Consider the following 12,671-nt stretch of genomic DNA (forward strand, 5'->3'; position numbering starts at 1 on the left):
AGAGGTTTTATTTATTTATTAAGTTAGTTAATGTCCGACCATGCATACGGCCGTATACCCGACTGTAAGTTTCATAGAGCAAACAACACAGGGCAGTTAATTTGTTTCAATATAGAATTGGTATAATGTTTTATGTTATTTTGGTGTGATAATGTTAAAATTTCTCATATTTTACAGGCTTTTAATTCCCCCCTCCCCTTTTCTACACAATTCTACAACCATGTCCATTTTCCCCTCACCCGTGGGAAATAACCCTCAACCTGGCAAGGCAGCTATGCCTTAAAGTGAGATACAGTATTAATGAGTTCAATATACTCCTCTCCATCATATTTTTTCCATACTGTACACTTAATAATAAAGAACTATGAAGAACTAGAAACCTTGTATCTGATTAAGTAGGCGGTATGAAATATATGATGCTGGAAACAAACAGTCGCAACTAAAATGTTTTACAAAGATCTGATCATACCTTTGCCTCAGTTGCTGAGAATTCTGATTGAAGTCTGACATTTTTGTCAGTAAGCTTCTGAGTGAAATCAAGGAGTTCTGCCTCTCTCTCCCTGCAAGCTGCCATCTCTTGAAGTAAATCTTCATTACCAGATCTTAACCTCTCTACCTCTGCTTGACATGCCGTTAGCTTCTCTTGCTCACTAAAATTAAATACAGAATTTATCAAATGTTGGTAATTCAACGACGAAGTTGACATACATGATATATCGAGTCATACACAGGTATATGAAGGAACACACAACAGGATTAACACAATATCACGTCAGTATTGGGAAGGAAAAAAGGAGCAATAGAAACAGAGACAAAGACAACTTCCACAACTTCATACACCACCGTCTTCAGATAGACAGGCTCTCTTCTCATCAAACCTGATTCATCGACAGAATGTCAATGTTTATTTCTCTCCCCTCAAATGTTGACCCGTCATTGTGTTAATCCCATTCTGTGTTTCTAACTCTCTATACAGAATGATTTGTCACTTGTTTGTTCCTTTTCACTACACATATTATTAGGAGAAAATATACCTAAACCTAATCTCTATACAGTTGAATCTTATTTATACGTGTTCACTTCTACATTTTTTGCAGTTACACGATAACATTTTTAGGCTCCAATCTTTGTTCATTAATATTCAGCCCAATTAAACATTTTCTGGTTATAAGTTTTCTCATTAATAAGTCACATTCGCCTGGTCCCCAAAAATGAAACATATTAAGTTACGTCTTATTTATACGTTATGCAGTACTGAGGATATGGAAGTCACAGAGAGAAAATTGACAACATATAATCTCATCAATTTCAATAAGCGGACTCTCTTGAAATAACCTTTTTGACACTACCTGTGGATAAAAAGGGTTGCCGGCAACAATGGCTTACGCAAGGTGACAGTAGATACTGACACTCTGTGTATTTATGGAAAGAATTACGACCGCTGCACACATGTGTATGTGTGGAAAAATGAGAAACCAAAGAAAAACTGATGATTTTTAAACCAGTGTAAAGTACCAGTACTCTGCCTGTATGCAGGTAATGTAAGTACAGTACTGTACTCGAGATACTGTAGTGTGTGTGTGTGTGTTAGTTTAATTTACTAACTTTCTTATAAAGTAGTTTGAGTAATAATGTAATACCACAGTTCCATAAGAAAATTCACTTTTACATTTTCTCATTTATACAGAATTTTAGGCGTATAGCTGAGGTTCACTCATATAAAAAATGAAATGACATCTGTCTACCAGTCTGTCTTCCAAAATGATATTACGTCTAAACTGCAAGGTAGAATTGCATGAAAATTTGCACAAATATTCTCACAGAAAACTCTCACATGACTAATTATAATCTATTTTACTTTAAAATATTGACTTAAAAATATAATATTTTCAAAACATCATGTAATCATTTAAAATGTGATGTGTCTGTTTCTTTTCCTGACCTGGTCAAATGACTGGGAACAGGCTGTAGATTTTCATTTTCTGTTTCTTTCTTGCTCAATAATGCCTAAACTACTGTATCAATTGAACTGAAATTTGGAATCGTTATATCTCAGATGTTCAGTTCAAATAAAATCCTATTTTGATCTTTAAATTTTGATCGATTGATTTATCGTATAGCTTTTAGTTTTGGGAGTGTCCGAGGACATGTTCAGCTCGTCTGGTGCAGATCTTTCTATTTGACGCTAATAAGCGACCTGCGTGTTTGGATGTAGGTGATGATGATGTAGAGAGAGGGTTAACCCCAGTGTCGTCACGTAGCCTACTCCTATGGAGTAACACCAAGGGGTCTGCTCAAAGCTTTACGTCCCCATCTGTAGGATGAATCACCATCAACAGCATCATATGCCCTCACTTCATATGAGCACTGCAGAAAGGTTTGGAATTTAATCCAGGCTTTTGGCACGCAATCTAGTGATTATAAATTATATACCATCACCTCTCCTACCTTGCCGGCCAACATTCTCATACAATTTTTTTTTTTTTTTTGACCAACAGGACTCGAATTGGCTAAAAATGGTGTTAGACCATTTAAACTCCAATGCCTTAATGATCATGGCCACCAGGCAGGCTTTGATTCTTCACTAATTAATATTTTCAAAATGGCAGCCTTTAATATCAAGGTACCATACTAATTAAAGTGGAGGAATTCATGGATGTGATGGAGGAAAGGAAAACAGATATACAGTGGAACCTTGGATTGCGAGCATAATTCGTTCTGGCAACATGTTTGTAATCCAAAGCGCTCGTATATCAAAGCAAGTTTTCCCATAAGAAACAATTGATGATTCGTCCACAACACACAGATATTTATTCGCATACCATTTCTAAAACAAAATATAACGTACAACAAATTAAAGTGCATTTTTCCTTACAAAAGAATCATTGTTGGTGTGAGGGAGACGAGAGGTGACATGAGAAGAGTTACTGTGTAGTACGAATTTCACTAACAGAATCACTGCTATCTGTTGGCTCACTGGGATTGTTTTCTTTTCGTGCAGCTTTAACGAGGAACCTGTTCAATGACTGTTGCTTTTGCCTCTTTTTGAGGATTTCACGGAAATGTGACATTGCACTGTCATTGAACTGATTCATTGCTCGCACTTCTACAGCCTTATTCGGGTGGTGTTTTTCTACAATATTTTGCACCGTTTCCTCCTCCTCTTCCCCAGACGAAATCTCCATAACCTCCTCCTGTTGTTCACGATGCAGGTCCATCAGTTTCTTGGTGGTCAGTTCCTGGCTATGATCTTCCACCAGCTCTTGAATGTCCACGTCATCACCTCCAGCCCCATAGTCTTCCCTATGGACAAAATTTCACCGACAATCAGTGGCTCATTGTCACCAACAATCACCTCAAAGTCACGTCCAAGAACACAGTCAAGCCTCAGCTTTCCCCAAGCGGAAGTGAGAGTTCCCTTGGTGACTCCATCCTAGGCTTTATCGATGATCTTCAGGCAGTTCACGATGGGGAAATTATTTCTCCCAAACTCTCAAAGGGTAAGATTTGTTTCTTCGGTCACTTCGAAGCATCGCTGAAACAGTGCTCTGGTGCTTCTTGAAGTTTGAAGGAAGGAAGGAAGGAAGGAAGGAAGGAAGGAAGGGAGGAAGGAAGGAAGGAAGGAAGGAAGGAAGGAAGGAAGGAAGGAAGGAAGGAAGGAAGGAAGGAAGGAAGGAACTTAACCTAAACGAACTTGAATGCCTCCAGTAAGTCGTCCTCAAAGCCTCAAGACCTAGAGCATGAGCAGGAGCATTGTCCATAACCAGTAAGACTTTGAGCGGCAGATTATTTTCTGAAAGGTATTTCTTCACTACAGGACCAAAGACCTCGTTCATCCATTCAACAAACGAACAGGGGAGGGGAAAACGTAGGCGCACATGACGCTCGTATTGCGAAATCTCACTCGCTTATTAAATTACAATTTATTTAAAATGTTTGATAGTCTTACAAAACACTTGTAGACCAAGTTACTCTCATTCCAAGGTTTCACTGTACTAGGTTTGTCAGAGACAAGATGGAGAGGAGAAAGTAATAAAAAATTGAGGAATGGTTTCTGGCTGTACTGAAGTGGAAAGGAAGAAGAAAGGGATAGTGGAGTGAGAGTAGTAGTGAGAAAGGGACTGAAAGTGGAAGTTAAAATGACAAGTGACCAATTTATGAAAATAAAAATATTTATAAAAGAAAAGAGCTTGGAAGTACTTCAGGTGCAAGGGAAGGAAGATTTTGAAGATCAATTGCAGAAACAGCTAAATGACCAACACATTACAGTAATGAGAGATTTAAATGCCCCCGTAGGTATGGATGGGAGGGGCTACGAGAGTGATGGGACCAGAAGGTTGGGGAAAGAGGAATGATGAAGGAAAGAAATTGCTGGAGTTTTGAAAGAGGAAGGGACTGATGGTAGGAAACTCTTTCTTTAAGAAGAAGGAGAGCCACAAGATAACATGGTATAGCAGCGATTGATCACTGAAATCAACTGTGGACTATATGCTCTTCGAATGCGAGATGAAGAGGAACATCACAGATGTGAAGGTAATACCATCAGTGGTCTTAGAAAGTGAATACCGGCTGTTGGTAATGAATCTCAAAATACTGAAAGAAAGAAAAAATACAGACGGCCAGGAAAGGAAAATGAAAGTATGGAAACTGAAAGAGAAGGAAACAAAGGAACAGTATCAAGAACTAATAGGGAAGAAATTACCAACAGACGAACCAAAGACAGGAGAGGAGGAATGGGAAAGATTCAAAAGTACTTTGGTAAAAGCTACGGAAACAACATGTGAAAGGACCTGCAGAAGGAAGAAATGGAAGGAGACACCATGGTGGAATGACAGAGTAAAAGAAGCAGTAGGGAAGAAAAACAAGACCTCTTGGGCGTGGTTTCAACAAAGAACACCAGAGACAAGAGAAGACTATATGAACAAATAGATGAAAGCTAAAAAGGTGGTTACAGAGGAGAGGAGGAAGTGGATGGAGAAGTGGATAGATCATATTGAGGAAACTGATGATGGGTGTGAGAAGAAAATGGAGGAGTTAACCTGGGCAGAAGTGGAGGAAGCTGTGAAGAGGATGAAACTGGGAAAAGCATCAGAAGTGGATGAGTTAAGTGTGGAGATGATAAGAGCTGTAGGGGAAGTGGGTACACTGTGGCTAAACAGGATGATGTGGGTAGTGTGGAATGAGGAAAATGTACCAGAAGATTGGAAGAAGGATGTAATAGTACCCATCTTTAAGAAAGGAGACAGAAGAAAGTGTTAGAACTACCATGGTATAACCCTGATATGTCACTGTGCCAAGATATACGAGAAAGTACTGGAAAAACGAAGAACATAGTCAGTGGAAAAATACTTCAGAGAAGAAAAGTATGGCTTTAGACAAGGTCAACTATTGACCTCCTATTCACAGTGAGGCAGCTACAAAAACGGCACTATGAGTATGAGGAAGATTTAATGATGGCCTTCATGGACATAGAGAAAGCATATGACAGAGTCCATAGAAACAAGATCTGGGAAGCTATGAGAGTAAAAACAATAAATGAACAGATAGTGACAAGGATGAAAATTACGTACGGTGGAAACAAAAGCTGTGTTGAAGTCGGAACCGAAAGAACTGGATGGTTTAAGTTAACAAATGGTGTAAAGCAAGGAAGTGCTCTTCACCTCTACTATTTTTAGTGATTATGGATAATATCTGTGTTACTAAGGCAGAACCCGATATGTCAAAATCAAATTTTTGGTCTTAATGCCAGTAGACTTTGCGATGAAAGGTATGGAGGCAAAGCCTGGTACAATTTTGGTGCCCGTAGAATATGCTGTTCCCAAAATAAAGTACATGAATATTGAGGCATGAGTGATTTGTTCCCTGAAGTTGCTGAATAAATAAGAATAAAACATGTTCCTTCTTTTTATTACATTCACAAACGTCACTTCAATTTTAATGTCAGTGAAATACAATATGAATTTCAGTGAGCTTGCCAACTTTTAAAAGCGCCTCCTGAAAAATCAAGTTCTTCGACATATCAGGTTCTGCCTTAGTACCACAGATATAATACAGAAGGTAGCACAGACTATTGTGGAGAGAAGAATGAAAGTGGTGTTGTTTGCAGAGGATCTATTAATATGGGGAAACCGCGAGAGTGATGTGCAGGAACAGCTAAATGTATGGGCGGAAGTTGTACCATCTTATGGAATGAGGTTCTCAACACAAAAGAGTGAAGTGCTGGTAACGGCATGAAACAAGAACCGAGTGTATAATGGCATGGCATTAGGAGGGGAGCAGTTGAAAAGAGCTGAAAGCTTTAAATACCTGGGAAGTGTAATTGAAGAAAATGGATGAAACAGGATAGAAATCAATAAAAGAGGAAGGTGTGCAAAAGGATTCTTTAAGAGTGTAGGAGGACTGATATGCAACAGGGATGTACCACAAGGATGTAAAGGAGTTATCTACAAGACTTATTTTGCGGCAATTTTGACATATGGATCAGAAATGTGGGTGATGAAGGAGAGGGATAGAAGTAGAATACAAGCAGTGAAGTTTCAAAGGTGTTGAGTAGGTTTAACAAGAATGGAGAGAGTAAGAAATGAGAGAGTTCGGGAGATGGTAAATGAGGTACCCCTACAGAAAAAGATAGAAAAATCAAGGCTGCAGGAGAGAGAGAGAGAGAGAGAGAGAGTGTGTGTGCGCGCGCGCGCGCACGCGCTTTGAGGCAGGGAGATGGTGAAAACTGGCGTCACCGCATGGCCTACTCACGCTGGTGGTGGTGATTTGTCTTTTAAAAGGAAGTGCAATTTGGAAACCATCTTCCATGTAACAGTAATCAAAGGAAAGAAGAGATATGATTTTGAAGGATGAATGTACAGTATCAGCAAAAGAAAGGGAAATGCCATGAAGGGCATGAAAATGAAAATTCCCTAGGCCTCCAAATCCTAATACCATCAAGGTCAGAGGAGAACAAGAGTTGACAAAGGGAGGTCAGACAGGAAAGATCCTCAAAACAATTATGTGGAAGCAATGCCAGACTCAGCTGGTGAACCATGGTTATCAACCCACGTTTGAAAGTTTTGAGCCCCAGGTCCCCTTTTAGTTGCCTCTTACGACAAGCAGTGGATGCCATGGATGTATTCTACTGCCCCCACCTAGTCTACTCCTGTCAAAGAACGCCAAAGGATCTGCTGAATTCTTCACGTCTTCATCCGATGGACGAATCACCATCAACAGTGACATATGCCCCCACTCCATATGAGTACTACAGAGAGGTCTGGAATTGAACCCAGGCTTTTGGTGCACAATTTAGTGATTAGGAACTGTATACCACCACCACCCCTATCCTGCTCGGCAGAATAAAGAAAGAAAGAAAGAAAGAAAGAAAGAAAGAAAGAAAGAAAGAAAGAAAGAAACAAACAAACAAACAAACAAACAAACAAACAAACAAATAAATAAATAAATAAATAAATAAATTAATAAATAAATCCACCAGTGATACTCAAACCAGATAACCACGGTGTCCAACCACAAAGACTGCCACCGAGTGAGTTGGTCGTGCGGTTAGGGTCGCATAGGTGTGAGTTTGCATTTGGGAGATAGAGGGTTCATATTGCACTGTCAGCAGCCTTGAAGATAGTTTTCCCTTTTTTTTTTTTTTTTTTTTTTTTTTTTTTTTTTTTTTTTTTTTTTTTTTGCTATTGGCTTTACGTCGCACCAACACAGATAGGTCTTATGGCGACGATGGGACAGGAAAGGGCTAGGAGTGGGAAGGAAGCGGCTGTGGCCTTAATTAAGGTACAGCCCCAGCATTCGCCTTGTGTGAAAATGGGAAACCATGGAAAACCATCTTCAGGGCTGCCGGCAGTGGGGTTTGAATCCACTATCTCCTGAATACTGGATACTGACTGCACTTAAGCGACTGCAGCTATCAAGCTCGGTTTTCCCATTTTTCACACCAGTCAAATGCTGCAGCTGTACCTTAATTAAGGGCACAGACACTTTCTTCCCACTCCTAGCACTTTCTTATCACAATCATCACCATGTCAGTGAAACGTAAAGCAAATTGTAAATTTAAAAAAGATAAAAAGAAAGACTGTCCAGTGAAATTGTTGCATCCAGTTACTGAGGTCTACACTCAGGATGTCAAAATGGAAAGCAGGAATCCATCTTAGCTACAGATGTACTGCATGCATTTTAAACATAATCTTAAATCTACAGGAAATTAACTCATAAAGAGCAAAGCAACATACAGTTCTTGTACTCCAGGCAACAATATGAAGATCTTCAAAATAAAGGACAATGAATGCAGTAAAGTAAATGATATGGGAAACAGGACTGGAGTAATACACAAGACTTATCTACAGTTATCCCATAGGAAAGCACAAAAATATGAGGTTGGTTCAAAAAGAAAAGGGCTGGAGGCTATAAAATGAAAACCACTGCAAGGATTGTAATGTCCTTGCCTACGGAAGAAGGTGTGGTCTCTATAAGAGCACTGAGGTCCCAAACTCGCCGCTAGAGGGACGCGGACACACACCCACATGACGACACAGCAAGCACGCGCATGCGTTGACCGTCCATTGCAATCAGTCGTGCTGAAAACAGTGAAATGGAGGTTTCAAAAGAAGAGCAGTGGGGTGTACTGCATTTCCTGACAGCGCAAGGAGTGCAGGAAATGGAAATTCATCGAAGAATGGCACAAGTGTACAGAGAACACTGCATGTCCATTGCAAGGGTCAAGGCATGGTACAAGCAATTCAGGGAAGGACGGATGTCGTTGGCCGATGATGCACAGTCTGGAACGCCACACCGCATTACCGACGCTATTGTCCAGCAGATGGATGCCATCATTATGCAAGACCGGCGAGTTACGCTAGCAGCCATTGCCGCAAAGGTCAGAGTGAGCATCGGAAGTGTTCAGGCCATCATTAAGGACAGATTGAAATTTTACGAAAAGTCTTCAACAAGCACAGGAATCATGTCGAATGGGACTCTCTCTTGAACATCTGCTTCGCTACACCAAGGAAGAGAATGAGTTTGTCACAAAAGATCGCTGGAGACATGGTGTCATCACTTTAAACCCGAGTCAAAACAACAAAGTATCCACTGGAAGTATGCAAGGTCGCGCCACCTAAAAAATCCAAGGTTGTCCACAGAAGTGCAGGAATGGTTATGCTCAGCTTCTTCTTATGCACTGCCTGCAACATGGGACAATGGTGAATGTGCACTAATACTCACAAACTTTGACCACCCTTCGCAAGGCGATCAAATTGAAATGATCAGGACAGCTCACCCATGGGATCATTCTGCTCCATGACAATGCAAGACCCCATGCAGCAAACGCAGTCAAGGAGCTCTTGCAGACATTCAAATTGGAGGTCCTCAATCACCCTACATACAGTCCGGACCTGTCTCCCTGTGATTATGCCATTTTTTGTGAGAGGGGCGAAGGATTCACCTCAGACAATGGCTTCAAGCAGTATATTCGGAACTGGTTCACAACACAGCCCCAGGAATTTTACGAGATGACCATTCACTGCCTTGTGTCACAGTGGGACAAGCGCCTCAATAGTGGTGGGCAATATTTTGAAATATCGGTACAGGTTTTCATTTTATAGGCTCTGGCTCATTTCTTTTTGAATGGACCTCACAATTCTCATCAAAATAGAATTTTCAGCAGTCCCTGCTACTTTCCTAATGATCTCATAGGCGGACCTTCTGTCAAGGGTTTTATAAAATAAATATACACACATTAGTGTAAACTTACTGCTGTTTCTGGATTCGCAAAGCTTCCATCTCTGTTAGCTGGCTTTGAAGATCTGCCAAGTTTTGTCGTTGGCTATCTGCTGACCTTTTCAGTTTAGACAGGTTCTGCTCATATTCCAACCTTTCTTTCTCCAAATTCTGAACCTTAAAGTAAAAGAAAAGCCATGTAAATTTCAGTTTTTAGTGTAACAGTTCCTTTACCTAATAAACTTTATTTCTCACTACCCCTAAAATACATCAAGTACAGTTCTATTTATAGATATTTCTTCTCCAATGCGAGCCAATGACCTCAAACTTTGGCCCCTTAAAACATCAACCATCATCATCATCATCATCATCATCATCATCTGCTATAATGATTGGCTAAGTTTTCATATATGATCAGTAAGGCTTTTACTTCGAGCAGGAAAATAAAACTACTTGACCCCACTCAATAACAGATGTTTACAAATGAGTCGTCCAGTTGCAAAACCCGTTATGTCCATTTTTTTCTCAAATGTGTTATCACCACCATTGTATGCAGCTCATCAAAATACACAATCCAGTAATGTAATACGTGAGCAAAGGCCATTTAATCCATACGTTTAAAGGTGATAAATAACGGAACTGCTGAAGAAGTCGTTATGTCCAGCGTGTCTTACGCAGCAAAAGCTCGTTATGTCCCAGAACACTGTAAGAGGATCATACTTACACAAGCAAAATCAGGCAACAGTGTGATAAGAAGTGAAGTAAACTATAACAGCAATTGTGGCAGAAGCAAAAAGCACCTTGAAGCATTGGAAACCCTTTTCTGCTATTGTGCCAGTACCAGTGGGGGAAGGGGTTCCTCTTAGAAAGAAAAGCTCAACAACCTGCACATATTGCTGACCAAACATTACGCAAAAGTGTGGATAAGGAACGATGACCTCACGTTCTACAAGGCACCGTTTGACCAGTGGCAAAATTTAAACAGTGAAGTGCCAGACTATGACACTGATGTGGGAGATTTTGTTGAGGACAATAACGGATTGTCAATATAACTGTCAAAAAATGTTAAAGAACTTATAAAACATTTTGAATGAGTGATGATTTCTTGATGTAATCATTAAATCAAAGAGCGGGGATTAGATATGAAAACATATCCTAACCTTAAAATTATTTCCATGCATGCTATTTTTCATAGTGTAATACTTTCAAAAGTAGCAAATAAAACACGTTCACCATAAATCTGCACACTCTATTCCATATACTGCTGCACATATCTTTTATCTCACAAAACTGCCACAAAACTCGTTATGTCCAATGTTTTTTACAAAAATCTTGGGTTCTATAAGTTAAATTTTGTGGAGATTTTGCAGTATGATGAAGATGAACGCTTAGTATTTAGTTACAAAATTTCAACCTCCTATAATTGTTGCATAAAAAACGACAGTTTTTTGCTCTTCCTGAAAAATTTGTTTGTCTGCACATAATGGGTTTTGCAACTTGATGACTCAAATATGATAACTGAGGGGTTATTATAAAAACAGCATAATCTGGTCACCGTATTTCACACAGTCAATGTCACAAAATGAACTAAGAGTTAATTAACATTACTTTTCTTTTCTGGGTGTGTTTATGCTTTGTGAATAGCTGAATAAATAATTTCTCGAGTTTTATCAAGATCCTATCCCAACCTCATCATAAGTACAGTATTTCTCCTAATTTAAACACAGATAACACGGAAAATCCTTGGCACTGTATGTTCTGAACACAGTGACAGCAAAAGTGGCATCATCATTTTAACATTCAAAATGTTGTTCTCTGATCAGATACAGAAAGCTACCATGATACAATAAAAAGGTAGAATATAAATCTTTCAAATTTCTTACAGTAAAAGAGCAGTTAGCAATATCAACATGTATTAATAAATATATAGATATATTGTGGATCAGTGGTAATGTGTCTAACTTTTTGATCCTGGCTAAAGTAGTCAATTTTTGAAGGGAAGTTACTGTTGTTGGCATGTTAAAGATTTCTGGTGGTGCACTGAGAATCAACCAACAAAATTAAATTAACTCAGGGTGAATGAAGTATTAAGTGGTGGAATCTATGTAGCCGAACATTCCTGCTGCAAGGCAGTGCTAGTGTCAACTGGTCTTGATGCACTGCATACCATAATATGAAACAGTGGAGCTTGTTGGTGCTAGGCTGCTAGACTTCTGCACATGATTTCAATACAGATTAATGCACCTATTTTTGGGTATCCTACATAATGCACTCAAGTAATGTTTGCAGAATGAAATGTTAAAAAAATGCAATGCAGAGTACACTCAATGAAAAATGCTCACCTCTAGTTGGAAGAAACTTTAAATACTCTTCTTGCTGCTTTAGAAGATGACCTGGATTTTGCCTCTCTAGATATTTTCTTCACCCAAAAAATAAATCTGTACTTAATGTAGTGAAATACCATTTTGCAGCACAAATTTCAAAACACTTGAAGTTTCTATATCACCTCCACACAGTCTGAAAATACATCACACCAAAATGCGCCTTCTCTTTTAAGCTTTTCTTCAATTGTAGCTTATACACTTTTCACCGTGGCAAAGAAGGCTAACGAAGGATATCTGAGGCATTTAGAGTCACTACCACCAAAGTCCCGCAATATGGAAAGAGCACTTACATCACTAAGGACACAGTGAGTTTCAGCATCATATTTTAATGATTTCATACTCTCACTTCAAGGTACAATTTTCTTTGCTACTCTGTGAATCAAACAGCCACATACAGTGTAAATGACACACTGGATTATCACCCGCTCTAGCTGAACTGTTACTATTAACTGACAGAGATGATGGTGGTGGTGATTATTGTTTTAAGAGGAAGTACAATTGGGTAACCAGCCTCTAACTGACAGATCTATGGGACTGAGGCTTGATTCAGTATCTGTCAGTGTGATAATC

General features: G+C 39.3%; 1 protein-coding gene across 1 annotated transcript in view; it reads right to left on the bottom strand.

Moving 5' to 3' along the window:
• The window catches only part of LOC136869236 (coiled-coil domain-containing protein 186), a 184,679-nt gene that overhangs the window by 109,959 nt on the left and 62,049 nt on the right, over positions 1-12,671 (bottom strand). The window contains exons 7-8 of the mRNA XM_068227117.1: positions 9,752-9,894; positions 470-650 (exon numbers count right to left, since the gene is read on the bottom strand). Of these exons, the coding sequence (XP_068083218.1) occupies positions 470-650; positions 9,752-9,894 (324 nt within the window). The remainder of the gene's footprint in view (positions 1-469; positions 651-9,751; positions 9,895-12,671) is intronic.

Source organism: Anabrus simplex, chromosome 1 (assembly GCF_040414725.1).
Source record: "Anabrus simplex isolate iqAnaSimp1 chromosome 1, ASM4041472v1, whole genome shotgun sequence".
NCBI lineage: Eukaryota > Metazoa > Arthropoda > Insecta > Orthoptera > Tettigoniidae > Anabrus > Anabrus simplex.